Source organism: Sinocyclocheilus anshuiensis, unplaced genomic scaffold, assembly GCF_001515605.1.
Source record: "Sinocyclocheilus anshuiensis isolate Anshui unplaced genomic scaffold, SAMN03320099.WGS_v1.1 scaffold1460, whole genome shotgun sequence".
Lineage (NCBI taxonomy): Eukaryota > Metazoa > Chordata > Actinopteri > Cypriniformes > Cyprinidae > Sinocyclocheilus > Sinocyclocheilus anshuiensis.
The window spans coordinates 50212-69738 of NW_015542407.1; the positions used below are offsets into that span (position 1 = coordinate 50212).

The following is a 19527-nucleotide window of genomic DNA, read 5'->3' on the forward strand; positions in this document are numbered from 1 at the left end:
CTTTTATAAAGAATATCTCTTTGGATTTGAGACTTTAGTCTTTGCAACTTTACAGATCTTCTTTATGCACCAAGAGCTGGTAACACTCCAAAGAGAAAGGACAAATTGAAATCGCATCATATGACCCCTTTAATCATGATTAATCGCCATTAATTGCATCCAAAATAAAACTTCGTGGTTACATAATATATATAATATATATATATATTATAATATATAAATACACACATACATGTATATATTTAAAGAAATATTTACATGTGTATATTATTTACATATATATATATATATATATATATATACAGTATTATGCTTGTTAGAGTAATGCATCTATTTATTAGCAACATCAAACTCTATTGAACTAAACTTTTTTTTTTTCCAGATCAGTCACTAATGAGGTTCTATTTCAGTAGAGATGCTCCCTTAGTAGACAGCTGACTGTATAGACAGTAAGCAGCTCACTAGTACATTTTGGCAGCAAATTACAGCACCGAGTAAAAAGATCTGATTCAGTCATAGCAGGGACTTTAATTCAACAATAAACAGAACATTTAATGAAGTAAATGTGCACATTTTAATTGTCTCCAGTGGTAAATGTCTCTATTATTAACTAATGGATCAAAATGAAGTCATATTTATCACAAACATTGGTTGTATGTCACTGTTTTCCAGTAGGGGGCAGCAGTGGATTGCATTTTAAAGAGTGAAAATGACTCATTTATTAAATAAAGCTAATAATGTAAATAAATAATGCCGTTTTCTCATGCATTCTTTCAGGGTGAGGTTTGGATCTGGATTAGTCTTTTGTCATAATTAGCTTTATATAAAAACAATAGATATGTTACTAGGAGAGATAAGTAGCCCATTTAGATAAGTTAGGTGAGCCAGGTACACATGTGAGTTTCTCAAGGAAAAGCCTTTCATATTTTCAGCAGAATTTCCTGAACATTCTCATCTATGTTTGTTTTAGTCACATGATGCATAATCGCCGCTCAGGTGATGATATCAGAACGTTTGAACAGTCAAACACGATGACCGCATTTGCATCTTGACCAACTGTGTTAGACAACGGTCCTTTGAGAGCTGAAGACCAAACTAGTGCGCTTCAGTTCCTCCTTTTGGACTGCTTAAGAAATACGACAAATTATTATTGAAAAAATATGAATCCGATAAGTTTGAATTGAATCAAATTGCTCAACAACAACAACAACAACAACAAAAGCAACAAATCATTAAAAAGATCATGTGACAAATTTACCAGAAACTAAAAAGCTTCTGGAACTAACTCTCCACGTTTCCCAAAGGTCTGTTTCTGTCTGAGCTTTATAACTTCACCGGCCTGACTGTGTGTGACATATTTATACAAATATTCCCTGAAGAGATTAGTTTATCACTCAGTAAACTATTAGCCACAATGCACTTCCGATAAGACCGCAAACATCTATTATTGGCTGTTGAGCTACATGCTCCTTCAGATCTCCAGATGGTGTAGCTCAACAAAGATCAAACAGATGAATTCTGATGGAATTTAGATCTCTCAGCTGATTCATAAACTGACCTGTGTGTCGATCACAGAACGCAGACTATTTCCACAACAGAAACAATTAGAACACTTAAATATTCTAAATGTTTTTCAAGCAAAACTTTCACTTTCTGCACTTTTGAAATGGTTCATTGAATGGTATCAGGTGATTATACTGGGCAATACAGTCTGATAGAAACCATGGTACTGTATGATTTCCATATTGATATACCATGGCTTTTAGGTGGTAGTCCAGTGGTTTTGCATGTTCAAAAACCAATTGGTATTACTAATCGTTTTGTCCAATGATCACTGTACTACTATGGTATATTTCAAAAAAGCATATAATCACATGGTACATGAAAAACACACACACACACACACACACACACACACACACACACACACACGGTATTACCATGATCCATGTCCAAAACATGGCATTTCCAAATGTATTGTGCAAAAAACAAAAAACAATGTACTGCTATTGTATATTTCCAAAAAGCAAGAAATCACATGGAATATGTCTAAAAAAACATGGTATTACCATGATGCATGTCCCAAAAACATGGTATTTTCAATCTTATTGTGCAAAAACACTGTACTACTATGGTATATTTTATAAAAGCATCAAATTACATGGTATCACCATGATGTATGTCTAAAAACATGGTATTACCAATGATACTGTCAAACAAAACTACTATTATAGTACATTTCATAAAACCATTACATGGTATGTCTAAAAACATGGTATTACCAATGGTATTGTCCAAAAGTATAATACTACTATGGTATATTTTATAAAAGCATCAAATTGATGCATGTCCCAAAAACATGGTATTACAAATAGTACTGTCTAAGATACATGGTATTACCATGACATATGTCTAAAACATGTTATTACAAATGGTATTGTCTTAAACACTGTACTATTATGGTATATTTCATAAAAGCATCAAGTTACATAAAACCCCCCCCTTAATGGAGTTACCATGATGCATATCCAAATAACAAGGCATTACCATAGTACTTTTTTGATAGTGTGGATGGAGTAAGTGAAAGAGTGTGATGTGAGCTATTAGAGGGCTCAGGAGAGGTGCTGATGTCTCACCCAGGTTCGCGGGAGCCGCGGCGCGTCTCATCCAGTCCAGCGGCTCTTCTCTCTCCACAAGCGCGCTCGGAGCGCCGCTCAGCAGCCCCTGGTCCACGGGCGGAATGACGTTGACCTCCACGCCGTTCGCCGGGAGCGAGTGGCCCGTCCCGTGGCCGTAGAGCGGCGGCCAGTCCTCGCGCGAACCCGGGCCGAACCCGGGACTCCACGAGCTGCTGGTGTGATGCAGGTCATTCCCGAGGGCCGGACCCGGGTGGTATCCGCTGTAGTCCGGGTACGGGGCAGAAGGGTAGACGTTCAGGTGAGGCTGGCTGAGGTTCAGGTGTCTCGCGGGGTTGCCGTACATGGCCGCGTCCAGCAGGAAGCTCACGGACATTTTCCTCGCGACCTGAAAGTTTTACTTTAACTGAACTTCACCTTACCGGAGCGCTCGCGGGCGCGCGTTTGTTTGCCCAGCGCTGACGTCACGCCCGGGACACCCACCTGAGCTGATTTATGACACGCGCACAGGTGCCGCTGACAGGCCGGAAAGGCGCCAGATCACCGATGTGATCACCCGAGAGGCCGCGATCGACGTTAGGCTTTATGTCTTTATCTTTGGCGACGCGACGCGACGCGACAAACGATCCATTATAATAAAGAACGCTGGTGCGCGCGTTTACAACAAAACTTTGCATTAAGGTCAAAATGTGATCTTTTATATGATGAAGACTACGATGAAGATGATATGATGTTAAGTGATAAATAAAGATCATTATGATGATGGGATGTCAAGGAATGTTTACAATGATGACATCTAGTATGATGCTCTAAGAGCTAGTTTAAAGTGGTGGTGATGATGATGATGATGCTATCTAGCAGTGATGAAGTTCATGTTTGAGGTGATGAAGGCCGTGATGATGATGTGGTGTTGGTTGGTTCTCAGGGAGCCAGAGCGGCGCTCGTGACTCTTTACATCAGAAAGCGCTCGTGCATTTCAAAGGGTCTGGCGCGCCGCACATCAAAGAGCCGCAATAAAAGCGACAAATGAAGGCCACTGTAAATCAAGGCCTCTGTATTCAAATGATGATGACACGCGGCTTCTGCTTCCTCTGACAGGCGTGAGAACCAGAGGACATGATCAGCGCACTGGAGCCGCTCGTACTGCAGTAATGCTGCTGCTTTACATTAACACTTACACTGCCTTGTGTCTTCCAGCACGTGCAGCGCATTACTATGCAACTTATTATCATGCTGTATTTATTATCTGCACTTTATATTGATTTTATTGGTTATATTACAATAGCTAGCCCATATCATTATTTGCAGTATTGCATTGATTACATACTAATAGGCTACACACCTAGATTAATATATTTTAAATGATTGATGGTTTTAATTACTGTTCTGTTTCAGTTCTTCTTGTCACGGTACATAAAACGTAAAGATTATTGAATAATTTTATTATTAAAATAGTTTTTAAATGTATTCTTATTAAGGTGTGAAGATGCGTTACACATACAGTACACAGTTGCACTACATATTCTCGTCCTTTAAGTGTAAAAACACACACGCTGGTTTTTATGTTTTATGGGGACTCTCCATAGGCGTAATGTTTTTTTACTGTACAATCTGTATTTTCTATCCCCTTACCATAACCCCACCCCTCACACAAAACTTTCTGCATTTTTACATTTTGAATGAAAATTATTTAGTAGTCTGTTTTAAATTATGAGGACTTAGGAAATGTCCTCATAAGACACGTTTATGTTATTATACCAGTTAATACTCATGTCTTTTATTACTTCTACTGTCTTTAACGTTTGAATATGATGCTAATTTTAACAATAAAAAAACCCTGACAAGTTTTTTTAATTAATTTAATTTTATTATTTATTTTTTAATCCATGTATTTATTTTATTTTAGGACAAACACAGACACATGAAGATGATTTACTGTTTGATTGTTTATATATATATATATATAAACAAACAATCAAACAGTAAATCATCTTCATGTGTCTGTGTTTGTCCTCTAGGGGGCAGTAATCAACTGTCAGACACGCACTAAGGGAATTTGTAACTTTTTCTAATCATCACATACAGTCACTCCCCAGTCATTCTCAGGACAGAAGCCTTATCATGTAATGACACTGAAATATGACTCATCCTTTTCCCAGTTTAATTATAAAATTATTATATAAAGTTATTTAATATGCCATGAATTACTATGTGAATTGTGACATTCATTAATGATATATAAAATACTAATACGCTGAATTTAACAAACAGTATTAACAAAAATAGTGCATGCCATGAGCTCTTTATTTCAGATAAAACATGAAATATTTGTACCTTTACAAAAATCATTTTATTACATCACAGGACAATGAGATTTAGACAGAATGTTATTCTAAGTGGTTACAAGAAACACTTTTATCATCCTCATGAATGTATGCTGGTTTACCCAAAGGCTTAATCATTCATGTTTTTTTGTAATCCTCCTAAAATCTTAATGCTGAATTAAAAAAAAAAACACATAGACATGTACCTCAACTACTCATTTATACACATTTGCACACATATGCACAAGAATGGCTAATGAAATAGAATAAAATAAATGTAAATGTAACATTACTTCACTTGCTCAACAGTGGATCCTGGAGAAAGCAATATTATTGACTATTTTAGCTGGATGCTATGGTTTGAAGTTGAAAACATCTTGATGGATTTGTTTATTACAAACAGGCAGCTTTTGTCTTTACAAGACAATAACTGATGGACTGGAGTCGTGTGGATTACTGTAATGTTTTTATCAGCTGTTAGGACTCTCATTCTGATGGCACCCATTCACTGCAGAATGAAGAAACAAACTCATCTACATCTTGGATGGCCTGAGGGTGAGGTCATTTTCAGCAAAGTTTCATTTTTAGGTGAACTATTCCTTTAAGCTGCGCTGTGTCAAACCAAACATACATTCTCCCATACATATCATTTCTCATTATTCCTCTCGTCCACTTAAAATAAGCATTCTCAAGCGGACAAACTCACACAAAGTTGATGCTTGAGCAGCGTTTGGGATCTCTGGTCATCTCTCCTCCTCCATTTCCTGAGCTCACAAGTCATATTTGAAAAGGCCCAGCCTTATATCCTCAGTGCGACCCAAACCTCTGACCTCCAGCTGTGAAGACTCAAACTAACTCATGGAGAAACACTGTGTAGTAAAACAATGAATCACAAATTATTTTATTAAAAATGCTAACTTTTATTCTAGATCTTGTTTATTCTCGATATCTTTCAATTGCATGCATGTCCTGTGTAAACATGTATGCATATGACTAATTCCTAATTCTACAATAATTTAGTTTCTGCAATATTAATGCAACAAATACACACATTATTCATGTTAATTTACACTGTTGCACAGAAACTCTTGTCTCATTTCCTGAACAAAAATAAACAGCTCTTGAGATGTATTTACTGGAAAAAGTGATCCCACCCACAGTAAAATTTTCAGATGTTCATCTTAAAATAGATAAAAATAAGATTATAAAAGCAGGAGAGAGGTTTGTTTGTTAGTTTTGCTCTTTCTGGGCCAGATATAGAGATTTAGTTTCACACTCAGCATTTCTCAGACGTCTGTTAGAGCGTTCCAAACCACAGCGGTTAAAGCAGGACGTGTGGCGCTGCAGTTATCCGTCATATAACTAGATATTTCCCTCTCTGAAATCATATTTAACAGTTTATTAATCTCAATAGGGAATAATGTCTGTTCAGATCACATTAACATCAGTGCTCATGAGGAAATCTTCTGTCCGTTTTTATAGAGGAAAAATGTCTACTGCAGTTTGAAAGCTGTACTACTTCTTTTGGTTGTCAAAACAATTAGCAAAAAAACCATTGGATTTAATATTATATTAAACTTTAAACATGCACATACATCTAAACAGTATTTGTTACTTTACTTTATTTTTTACACATTAATAATAATAATAATTATTATTATTATACCTTAATCATTTTTAAACTGAGCAGTGTTTGGCATGCAAAGTTCTTGCCACAATGCTTGAAAGTTATGGATGGTTGCTAGGGCATTTCTATGATGTTAATAATAATAATTAATAAATATGAAAATATATAAAATTAAATTAAAATTAAATTAAAAAAACTATTATAAAAAGAAAATAAATACTATGGTATACTATAGTTCTGGACTAAATGTCGACATGCATTTACTCATCTCACTTGCACAAAATCAAATTCAGTATTTCTCAAAATGAATAAAAACACTGAAATGCAAACTCAGAATATGACACCAACCTGCAATAAATAAATATGTTAAATAACACAAATATCCTTTATGTATTTAATCCAGTTTTATTAACCAGTGTCTTTGCTGGCTGCTGACCTTCAATGATCCAATTCAACCATGCTAATAAGCAAAAATGACTTTAGATAAACTAACATTTGTGTGTGTGTGTTTTTTCGACAAGAAGGTGTTGAACTTTCTTCTCTTGCACCCCATCCTTCATGCAATCCAGAACTTCAGCCTGAGGCTTATTCATTTCACTTTTGGTGTGAAAGGGATTTTACATCTGCCAAAAATAGAACTTTTTTTATATTAAAAACAAACAAGCAAGTCCAGGCCAGATGAGAAAAAGTCATGCAAAAGTAAAGCAACGCATACTTTCTATGAAAGTAACTAAGTAAAGCAATTAGTTACTCTTTTAGGGAGTAACACAAAATTGTAATGCATTACTTTTAAAAGTAAATTTCCCCAACACTGGGAAAGTGTTCCAAATTTGATGGTCAACTGCCTTACAAGACAGCTGCCTATGTAGACAGCAAAAATAAGGCTAGTTTATGTGTGTGTGTGTGTGTGTGTGTGTGTGTGTGTGTGTGTGTGTGTGTGTGTGTGTGTGTGTGTGTGTGTTTGTGTGTTAATGAGCAGTTTTTGAGCTGAGTGTGTTACGAGGACATTCCAAGTTTTAGAGACTTTAAAAGGAAGCACCTCCTCCTCCCAAATCCCAAAGGACTCACACACACACACACACACACACACACACACACACATTTACTGACAGAAGGCTGACCAATTAGTTCCTTTAGTGGCTCTTTATGAGACAGGCTGCAGATAAAGCGAGCTGTGAGAGACAAAGCCCTGAGAGACACATGCTCCATTGCTTCTGTTTACTGTCCTCAACTCACTCATCAGCAATTGCTGATGACCAACCACAGAATCTGACCTGAGATCAGCTCGCATATGCTTAACCGAGCCAACAAAACGAGTCCGAGCCGCAGGAGAACCGATCCCGGTTCAGTGTTTATGTGCGACAGATGTAAGAATCACTGTTTTAGACAAAAATGCTGCCAGACACTAATTTTATGCTCATATTATGGACATCAAATAGTGTTTTATGTTAATTTCATCAGCATAATTTTTTTACACAGACAAAAACAAGCCGATAACTAAATAAGAACCAGTTTTGAATGACAAAAACTATGACTAAATTGTCAATTCGCTCTGGTTTTCTGTGCATTAAAGTGACCGCAGCGTCATAAACCTGCTGCTGTCTGTGCCATTAATGTTAATCAAACAACAAAAGAAAAAGAGAAAATCACTCAATGCTCTTGACTAAATCACTTTAGTTGCTTTAATAACGATTAATCTATAGGCTATATAGTTTATACACAGAAATATGTCTGCTTGAAAGAATGAAGAATGTGGTATGAAAATTGTAAAAAAATAAATAAAAAAAAAAGCATATATAACCACTGGTCTTTTATTGAAAGGAAGAACATGTTGTTGTTTCTTTATAAGAAGTGGGTTTATTTCATTTTAAGATCATAAAGAGATGTTATTTGTCACAACAGTCAAATCTGTGTTGGTGTTGTATGTTGCAACCTTAATATCATTCATATTAACAGGTTAATAGATGTTTTCTCCAGTAATGCAATATTTTAGAGAAATAATTAATACGTTACAGTTTAACTAAACCCCTGATATTTAAGGTATATTTTAGTTGATATTTAGTCAACTAAGACTAGACTAAACAATTCAGATGACTAAAACATGACAGTCAAAAGACTGTGGCTAAAACTAAATCAAATTACATTAATAAGATACTTTATTTAATAAAATATAAATATAACAAAATATAAAGATAAAAATTTTTATAAAATAAATATACAATATACACAGACACACAGCATATATATAGTGTTTAGCAACACAAAAGACTATGACTTTGACTAAAACTAAATCAAAATTTTGTTGCAAAAAGTTTGTTGGACTGGGGAAAAGTCAAATAAATGTCCAGTCAGTGGGTCACTAACATAATCACAGACCGTATGTTTGTATGTGTGTGTGTGTTGAGAACTGCTGCATGTGTTGCACATGCTTGTGTGTAGTTTCTGATGTATATATGCATATGTTTGTGTGTGTGGGACTTGCTGTCAGACACACAAGGATGAATAGCTAATGTTACCGTATCTGGGTCCATCTGCATTCTAATCTCGGCTTGTGTGTGGTCAGAGAGTTTAATCAAACTGATCTCATAATAGTCTGGTTCACATTGTTTGTAATTAGAGGATGTTTGCTGAACGATGCAGATGAATATTTCAGGCCCTTCACAGATGGATGGAAAACTGCAGCAAACGTTTCACAGACGATCCGGCGTTGTGTTGACATTTTTGATTAAACTGTTATTCTGATTCTAATGGGAAGAAGCCCCGATCTGAACCAAAAGATTGACGATAAACCCTCCGAAGCCCCGATCTGAACCAAAAGATTGACGATAAACCCTCCGAAGCCCCGATCTGACTCAAAAGATTGACGATAAACCCTCGGAAGCCCCGATCTGACTCAAAAGATTGACGATAAACCCTCGGAAGCCCCGATCTGAAGCAAAAGATTGACGATAAACCCTCGGAAGCCCCGATCTGAACCAAAAGATTGACGATAAACCCTCCGAAGCCCTGATCTGAAGCAAAAGATTGACGATAAACCCTCCGAAGCCCTGATCTGAAGCAAAAGATTGACGATAAACCCTCCGAAGCCCTGATCTGAAGCAAAAGATTGACGATAAACCCTCCGAAGCCCTGATCTGAAGCAAAAGATTGACGATAAACCCTCCGAAGCCCTGATCTGAAGCAAAAGATTGACGATAAACCCTCCGAAGCCCTGATCTGAAGCAAAAGATTGACGATAAACCCTCCGAAGCCCTGATCTGAAGCAAAAGATTGACGATAAACCCTCCGAAGCCCTGATCTGAAGCAAAAGATTGACGATAAACCCTCCGAAGCCCTGATCTGAAGCAAAAGATTGACGATAAACCCTCCGAAGCCCTGATCTGAAGCAAAAGATTGACGATAAACCCTCCGAAGCCCTGATCTGAAGCAAAAGATTGACGATAAACCCTCCGAAGCCCTGATCTGAAGCAAAAGATTGACGATAAACCCTCCGAAGCCCTGATCTGAAGCAAAAGATTGACGATAAACCCTCCGAAGCCCTGATCTGAAGCAAAAGATTGACGATAAACCCTCCGAAGCCCTGATCTGAAGCAAAAGATTGACGATAAACCCTCCGAAGCCCTGATCTGAAGCAAAAGATTGACGATAAACCCTCCGAAGCCCTGATCTGAAGCAAAAGATTGACGATAAACCCTCCGAAGCCCTGATCTGAAGCAAAAGATTGACGATAAACCCTCCGAAGCCCTGATCTGAAGCAAAAGATTGACGATAAACCCTCCGAAGCCCTGATCTGAAGCAAAAGATTGACGATAAACCCTCCGAAGCCCTGATCTGAAGCAAAAGATTGACGATAAACCCTCCGAAGCCCTGATCTGAAGCAAAAGATTGACGATAAACCCTCCGAAGCCCTGATCTGAAGCAAAAGATTGACGATAAACCCTCCGAAGCCCTGATCTGAAGCAAAAGATTGACGATAAACCCTCCGAAGCCCTGATCTGAAGCAAAAGATTGACGATAAACCCTCCGAAGCCCTGATCTGAAGCAAAAGATTGACGATAAACCCTCCGAAGCCCTGATCTGAAGCAAAAGATTGACGATAAACCCTCCGAAGCCCTGATCTGAAGCAAAAGATTGACGATAAACCCTCCGAAGCCCTGATCTGAAGCAAAAGATTGACGATAAACCCTCCGAAGCCCTGATCTGAAGCAAAAGATTGACGATAAACCCTCCGAAGCCCTGATCTGAAGCAAAAGATTGACGATAAACCCTCCGAAGCCCTGATCTGAAGCAAAAGATTGACGATAAACCCTCCGAAGCCCTGATCTGAAGCAAAAGATTGACGATAAACCCTCCGAAGCCCTGATCTGAAGCAAAAGATTGACGATAAACCCTCCGAAGCCCTGATCTGAAGCAAAAGATTGACGATAAACCCTCCGAAGCCCTGATCTGAAGCAAAAGATTGACGATAAACCCTCCGAAGCCCTGATCTGAAGCAAAAGATTGACGATAAACCCTCCGAAGCCCTGATCTGAAGCAAAAGATTGACGATAAACCCTCCGAAGCCCTGATCTGAAGCAAAAGATTGACGATAAACCCTCCGAAGCCCTGATCTGAAGCAAAAGATTGACGATAAACCCTCCGAAGCCCTGATCTGAAGCAAAAGATTGACGATAAACCCTCCGAAGCCCTGATCTGAAGCAAAAGATTGACGATAAACCCTCCGAAGCCCTGATCTGAAGCAAAAGATTGACGATAAACCCTCCGAAGCCCTGATCTGAAGCAAAAGATTGACGATAAACCCTCCGAAGCCCTGATCTGAAGCAAAAGATTGACGATAAACCCTCCGAAGCCCTGATCTGAAGCAAAAGATTGACGATAAACCCTCCGAAGCCCTGATCTGAAGCAAAAGATTGACGATAAACCCTCCGAAGCCCTGATCTGAAGCAAAAGATTGACGATAAACCCTCCGAAGCCCTGATCTGAAGCAAAAGATTGACGATAAACCCTCCGAAGCCCTGATCTGAAGCAAAAGATTGACGATAAACCCTCCGAAGCCCTGATCTGAAGCAAAAGATTGACGATAAACCCTCCGAAGCCCTGATCTGAAGCAAAAGATTGACGATAAACCCTCCGAAGCCCTGATCTGAAGCAAAAGATTGACGATAAACCCTCCGAAGCCCTGATCTGAAGCAAAAGATTGACGATAAACCCTCCGAAGCCCTGATCTGAAGCAAAAGATTGACGATAAACCCTCCGAAGCCCTGATCTGAAGCAAAAGATTGACGATAAACCCTCCGAAGCCCTGATCTGAAGCAAAAGATTGACGATAAACCCTCCGAAGCCCTGATCTGAAGCAAAAGATTGACGATAAACCCTCCGAAGCCCTGATCTGAAGCAAAAGATTGACGATAAACCCTCCGAAGCCCTGATCTGAAGCAAAAGATTGACGATAAACCCTCCGAAGCCCTGATCTGAAGCAAAAGATTGACGATAAACCCTCCGAAGCCCTGATCTGAAGCAAAAGATTGACGATAAACCCTCCGAAGCCCTGATCTGAAGCAAAAGATTGACGATAAACCCTCCGAAGCCCTGATCTGAAGCAAAAGATTGACGATAAACCCTCCGAAGCCCTGATCTGAAGCAAAAGATTGACGATAAACCCTCCGAAGCCCTGATCTGAAGCAAAAGATTGACGATAAACCCTCCGAAGCCCTGATCTGAAGCAAAAGATTGACGATAAACCCTCCGAAGCCCTGATCTGAAGCAAAAGATTGACGATAAACCCTCCGAAGCCCTGATCTGAAGCAAAAGATTGACGATAAACCCTCCGAAGCCCTGATCTGAAGCAAAAGATTGACGATAAACCCTCCGAAGCCCTGATCTGAAGCAAAAGATTGACGATAAACCCTCCGAAGCCCTGATCTGAAGCAAAAGATTGACGATAAACCCTCCGAAGCCCTGATCTGAAGCAAAAGATTGACGATAAACCCTCCGAAGCCCTGATCTGAAGCAAAAGATTGACGATAAACCCTCCGAAGCCCTGATCTGAAGCAAAAGATTGACGATAAACCCTCCGAAGCCCTGATCTGAAGCAAAAGATTGACGATAAACCCTCCGAAGCCCTGATCTGAAGCAAAAGATTGACGATAAACCCTCCGAAGCCCTGATCTGAAGCAAAAGATTGACGATAAACCCTCCGAAGCCCCGATCTGAAGCAAAAGATTGATGATAAACCCTCCAAAGCCCCGATCTGAAGCAAAAGATTGACGATAAACCCTCCGAAGACCCGATCTGAACCAAAAGATTGACTATAAACCCTCCGAAGACCCGATCTGAACCAAAAGATTGACGATAAACCCTCCGAAGACCCGATCCGAACCGAAGCCCCGATCTGAACTAAAAGATTCATGATAAACCCTCCGAAGCCCCGATCTGAACCAAAAGATTCACCGTAGGCGCTCCGAAGCCCCGATTAAAATTAAAAATAATTGCTATACGCGCTTCGAAGCAGTAATCCTTCGAAGCGCTGATCTGAATCAAACGAGTCACAATACTCCCTCCAAAGATTCGTTTCGAATTAAAAGATTCAAAAAAATTGCCAAAACTTAGTGAAGCATTGTTTCAGAATGTAGGCTATTCAACAATACACGAGAGAGCTCGGATTACTTGCGTGTCGTGGAACAGCTGAATGACTTCTTTGCTTTAGGGAGAGTTGTATTTGCTGTAATGAAGCAAATTAGAGTTATTAATTGACGTCAGCCAGTTGAAGCGCAGGATGTTCACGTAATGACTATAGAAGACTAGCATCTGTGGGTTAAACACTAGTTTCTTAGATTAATTATAAGACAGCTGTCTAGCTGTCAGTTCGTCTGTCTATATGATGTCAGTATGTCTGTCTATGTGCGAAAATTATCGAAACACGACATCGTCGAAAATCCACATCAGCGTTTACGCGAATGTCGACAGTTTATGCGCATATCAAGAGTTGCCTTTCATGATTTCATTTCTTAAGTGCAAATAAAAGAAATCCCAAAAAATGGTTGGATGGAAACCCAGCAATATAGGCCAATACCTGCAGGACTGAGCAGCCGTGAATAAATCTTGATTTGGATTTGAGATGTCAGACAGAAGAACTGGGACAGTGACCTTGGATATTTTTCATCCAGATGTGAAGATGAGAAACACAGGAAGCTGACAGTTTAAAGGAAAACCAGATGTTTAGAGAGCATTTAAAGAGCTAGAGCAACTTTTCCACGTTTCCATATATATATATATATATATATATATGTGTATTTAGTTTTTTGAACTACTATGTAGCTCTTTTATAAGGTTTTACAGATGCATGTGGTGAAGAACATTATTGTCAGATATTTATGAAAACAGTTGTTAAATTAGGCAATATCAGTCAGTCTACATCCTGATGGTCTTGTTCCATATTTCACCTGCTGTGATTCAACAATGCTACACAGACTCTGGTGAGTGTATTACTACTACTACTACTATTATTATACTATTATTATCATTATCATAATCATCATATGATGTAATTGTGCATCTATTGTCTGTCAACATTGTCACACAAATTGTAACGATTTTTTTTGTGCCATTTTTAAGTACTTCCTCTCATTTTAAGTAGGTCTCATTAGTAGCAGCAATAAAAGAACAATGACTGCTGCATTTAATACAAATGTCATTCAGTAATCATATTTTGCATTTCACAAGCCTATGCTGAAACAAACAAACAAACAAATAAAAAAACCCTAATCCCTGGAATGTACAATACCAAACTCTCTTTGACAAGCCAACATTGTAATTCTTTGGCACAGAACCTTTTATTCCTGCATATTTTTTTCGTTCAGCTCCTGTGTGTCTGTTCAAGGCCTCTAATGAGTCTCTGTTGATCAGGACGTTTTGTGTTCACTCACACAATTACAGGGCAAATGCCAACAACTTCTCTCTCTCTCTCTCTCTGTCTCTCTCTCTCTGTAATAAAGAGAAAAGGTCTTACTCAGCTTTTGGACGTTGTTATGAATTTGCAAGCTACTCCTCTTGCTGCCTGGGAGAGAGAGAGAGAGAGCCAAGATTGAAAACAGACCCTCGTACTCTGTGTATACGTGTATGCGTGAGCTCTCAGCACTATACGCCACTATTGACACACCTTCCCTTCACCAAAACCGCACTTTATTCCATTGCATTTTGCATTTCTTCGCTTTGGCTCGAGCACTTCTCTGCCCTGAAAACAGCTTTCTCTCCTCTTTTTGTTTCTCCTTCTTTTCTTCTCTTCAGCTGGGCGCTTCATTGTGAGAGCTGCCAAAGTCCTTCTCATTTCCCTGCGGCTCATGTTTTCAGCGAAATAGAAACAGGCGACTGTTGCTGAGGAGTTCTGGCTGGGCTCGTGTTTTTGTGTGTTTCTTCAGGTGTAGCGAACCTCTGGAAGACAGACGCCGCTGCGTTGAGCCTCGTTCTCAAGAGTTCTCCACACGGTACGGCTGCTTTTGTTTTCAGGAAACTGTCATTGCTCTTTCATAGCTCAGCAACTGCCGTTCAAAAGTTTGGGGTCGGTAAGGACGCATTCAATTGAACAAAAGGCACAGTAAAGACATTTCTAATGTAAAAAAAAGATTTCTATTTCAAATAAATGCTGTTCTTTTGAACTTTCCATTCATCAAAGAATCCTGACAAATAAAATGTATATGGTTTTCACAAAAATATATTATTCATATTACTGTATTTTTTATCAAATAAATGCAGGCTTGGTGAGCAGAAGAGACGTCTTTCAAAAACATAAAAAAATCTTACTGATCCCAAACTGATTGTATTCTCACTTACTCATTTAAGTAAATAAAGTAAAAATATAGATGTTTCTGCTAAAATGAGTCACAAGTCATCATTCAGTAAGAGTATAGAGCGATACAATGAATGTGAAGAGCAGCTCAGATCATTTGATGACGAAAAAAAATAGTTCCTGTTGACTTTAGTTTACAGATTGCAAATCTGAGCAGAGTTTGAGACATTGTTGAGATTCTTCTGAAACTCTAGAAGAGACACATGTGAGATTACCAGGAGAAACAGGAGACATCTATATAAGCTTGTTTCTGCCAAGGACAATTTATATATATATATATATTACTTTACTTTTACTTTTAGTCATTTAGCAGACGCTTTTATCCAAAGCGACTTACAAATAACAAATAAAGTAATTAAAACTAAAAGCTAAAACTCTATAAAGAGACCCTGGAGACCCGAGCTTTAGCTCCATCCCTCCCTCCAGCAGCTGTATGAGCGACCGCTACAGAGATCTCAGACAGAGAGAGAGACGAGGAGAGGCAGACAGCGAGAAGTTAGGCTTTTCCTAGCCATGCTTTTGCTCTGACGTCCAGGCATCTGCTGAAGGTAAGAGACGTGATCGGATTGGAGTTGCAAAGCTTTCGACTCTGTCTGCTCTCCTGTAAGTCCCGAGTGTTTTACTTCATGAGGTTTTGGGAAAAAGGCTGCTTTAAATATCTTAGTTTCTTGGTGAACGACGTCCAGGAGAAACAGTGACATTTCTTTGGGATAAAAATCTACCTCAGCTTATGCCCTAAACTATAGGGAGCCCTTTTACATTATTATAAGGTTACAATTATCAACAGACCCCAAACTTAAATTTAATTACTTAAAATAATTAAAAAAAATTGTCTCCAAACATGTAAATTGCACATAATGCAGTTTTGTAGTCAGAGGCGGCTGTAGTTCACTGGCACAGATGCTTATCTGAAGCAGCACTTTGTCGATCAGTCAGGTCTATAAGTCACACAGATGTTCAGCAGCTGATCTCCGTTTCTCTCGTATGCGAATGCGCTGGTACAGAAAGTCCCGTTACTCATGCCTTTCTCCTGCAGCTCATTGTTGTGTCATGAGCAGTTTTTGTGCCGTTCTTCTAGAACACACTGTTATTAGTCACGCGTGAGTAAGACATGAGCGATATCTGTGATGGGACTGTCAGGAGTGAAATCGAGTGGTTCTTGTTGGGACGGACAGAGCCACTGCTGCATCACCAGCTGTTTCCTGACCCCCTCATCTGGGCCGCATACCAGTCCCATGAAAAATGTGCTCCCGATTAGCAGCGGATGAGTGGAGCTCATGAACAGCGTCAGGCAGAACCCCATCATCACAAACACACCAAACACTTTACAGAAAGTATGGTTTAGAACATTTGGTTTCTTAAAGGTATCTTGTGTAATTTAAAAAAATAATAATTTAACTTGTTTATTGTTTATTTGAAAGGGAGAGTACAGAATAACTGTTAATAACTGTTATAATTAATCTTTTTTTTTTTTTTTATTGTCCTTGGTTAGACTTTTACTAAGAACCTAAGAAATATAACAACCAATAAATAGTCTAAAATGTAAAACAAAGTTAATTAATTTAAAAATATAAAAAATTTAATAAAATACAATAAAAAATAATCAATTAATTGTTTGTAAATTAATTAATTATATGTAAAAAATGTACATATTTTTTATTTGATACATTCAGTTTAGTTCTTCAATTCTGACTTTTGCACTACAGTTCATTGGCTCTGTACCTGTACTCTGCAAAATGACAATAAAGTTAAAAACCCTATTTTAAAAAAAAGTTTGTTTGTTTGTCCCTGGTTAGGCTCCTAAGAATAACCTAAAGAACCTAAGAAAAATAACAACCAACAGTCTAAAATGTAAAACACAATAATCCAATATATATATATTTTAACGTTTTTAAAATGTATTAATTGAATTCAGTTTTGCACTATACATTTCATTGGCTCTGGACTTGTATTCTGCACAATGTCAATTAAGTTCATTATAATCTAATCTGAAAAAAAAAACCTATTAAAAACATTTATTTATTTTCTTTCATTTTTAACATCTTTTTTTCCCTGTGCATAGTCACTATAAATAATTTATTGGCAATCATTAAGATGGTTTGGGGATGAGGCCAATATCATCTACCATGGTATCATATACTAAAAAGGTCTTATGGTTTTATTTCCATTTTATTTCCTTGCAAATTGTAAAGAAAGAAAGAATTATTATGCTATGTCCTAAACACTATAGTTCTGTTCATTTGGCTGACATTTTATCCAAAGCGATTTACATTGCATTCATTTTATCAGCTTATGCGTTCCCTGGGAATCAAACTCATAAAGTTGGCGGTGCTGGTGCCTTGATCTACTACTTGAGCTACAGGAAAGCTTGGTATTACCATGGTAAAAAATCATGATATTATGACATTACCACGATAAATGGCAAAGAATCATGGCATTACCAAAGCATCAGTCCAAGATTTCAGTCTCCTTCACCACTCGAGCAGAAGTTTTTCTTCCTTCATCAGGCTGAAGCTCCTTCACTCGTTCACTCAAATGTGTGTTTAATCGTCTGCATCCTGCAGTTAATGACTGCTAAGATTGCAGCATAACGATGACCAACGACTATTACAAGAATGCAGAAAGAAAGACAGATGATGCTGTCTTCATCAATCTCAATGAGCTGCGTTTCTGCTGTCTCTCCTATATGAGTGTTTGTTAGGTTTTAGTCATTTCACAGCAATGCAACGTGTTTCTGCTTCCAACTCTTCTGATTATAGGGATGAATCTGTCATTCTTGTTTGGGACATGTGTCCTTTCCTCAAGGGAAGGCCTGAAGTGCTCTATACTCAGGTTGTAGTTTGATTTCATACATCGCTACATTAATTAATGTGTCAAACCAAGTTGCACTCTCAGTGTTGGATCGCTATAGACGTGTGTAAACTACAGTAATGGCAAAACTGAAGTTAGATAAACTGTTGATATGTTTATATCAAGCTGCCTGTACTGAGACAGCAATGCAATAGCTATGTTTTTTTCTGAAATAATAAATGACTAAAAGTGTGCAGACGCAATAACAAAAAGTCTTATTTTAGTATTGATGAGATACTATAGTTTTTAATTTATTTTATTTTTTATTATTATAGTTTTTAGTTTTTATTTTCATTTTGTTTTAGTTATTTATTTTTTAGAGTTTTTTTGTCTATATAATTTTTATTACTTTATATTTCCGTTTTAGTACTAAAATGAGAAATGTAACCTTGGAAACTAGCTGAAATAAATTCAGTTAACATTTATTTTATTTCAAGTAACAAAAAAATGATTTGAAATGGTTTTAATTTTTATTTCAGCTTTAGTTTTAGTAACTATTGTAACCCTGATAACAAACACTGTCATGTTTTCTTGCATGATGTTTGGCAGTGCAATCGTGTGAGACAATTATACCAGTTACCAATTACCATTTCAAACGATGTATGATGAGATTTGTTTGCTGGTTGGTTAGTCTGCTGAGGCAAGGTTATGGACATTTTATGCACATCTTGGCATTTTTATTTAGTGTTTTTTATGTGAAATCACAAAATTTGTATTAAAATGTGTGGATGGAAACAGCTGATACTGCATGTGAAGTGTATAATGAGACTACATGCTAACAGTGTGTTGAGTGTGTTTCTGGTCTTATGCTCTTCATCTCTCCAGCACCGCAGGAATGTCACTGCCCCTTCTTCATCCTTCATTTCCATCCCCTCTCTGTGTGTCACTCTGTCAGCGGCTGGTTTAAGCTGTAATCATTTAAATCTCTCTCTCTCTCTCTCTCTCTCTCTCTCTCTCTCTCTCTGGTGTGGGGGTGGTAGATGGGTTGTTTAGAGAGGATGGGGTTTGGTTTGATGAGTTAGTGTTTTTGACTGGGTAAGTTGATGACATTGTCTTTCAGAGTCATTCTGGCTTTTTGAGTCATTGTTTATCAGTGCTGTTTACTAAGGCAAAATTCACTTACTGTTGCTAGTTACAGTTGGTGTTTTGAGGAATAATTTTTTTCTGAGTAAAGCCTCGTACACACCGGGGCGATTATCGCGCGCGCTTATCGCCGACGTTTTTCGACGCGTCTTTTGTGTTCAT

General features: G+C 38.1%; 2 protein-coding genes across 5 annotated transcripts in view; one reads left to right on the forward strand and one right to left on the reverse strand.

The window, feature by feature from the left end:
* The window catches only part of cdx1a (caudal type homeobox 1a), a 12550-nt gene extending 9473 nt beyond the window's left edge, over window positions 1-3077 (reverse strand). Inside the window, exon 1 of the mRNA XM_016492295.1 lies at window positions 2637-3077. Within this exon, the coding sequence (XP_016347781.1) occupies window positions 2637-3012 (376 nt within the window). The 5' untranslated portion in view covers window positions 3013-3077. The remainder of the gene's footprint in view (window positions 1-2636) is intronic.
* An 11555-nt stretch (window positions 3078-14632) lies between these two features.
* The window catches only part of pdgfrb (platelet-derived growth factor receptor, beta polypeptide), a 61644-nt gene continuing 56749 nt past the window's right edge, over window positions 14633-19527 (forward strand). For 2 of the 4 annotated variants that reach the window (XM_016492296.1, XM_016492299.1), the window contains exon 1: window positions 15862-15980. The gene's annotated coding sequence lies outside the window, so the exon portion shown is untranslated. Of the gene's footprint in view, window positions 15071-15859; window positions 15981-19527 lie in introns of those variants that run through there. The other 2 variants (XM_016492298.1, XM_016492300.1) reach the window with 2 other exon arrangements.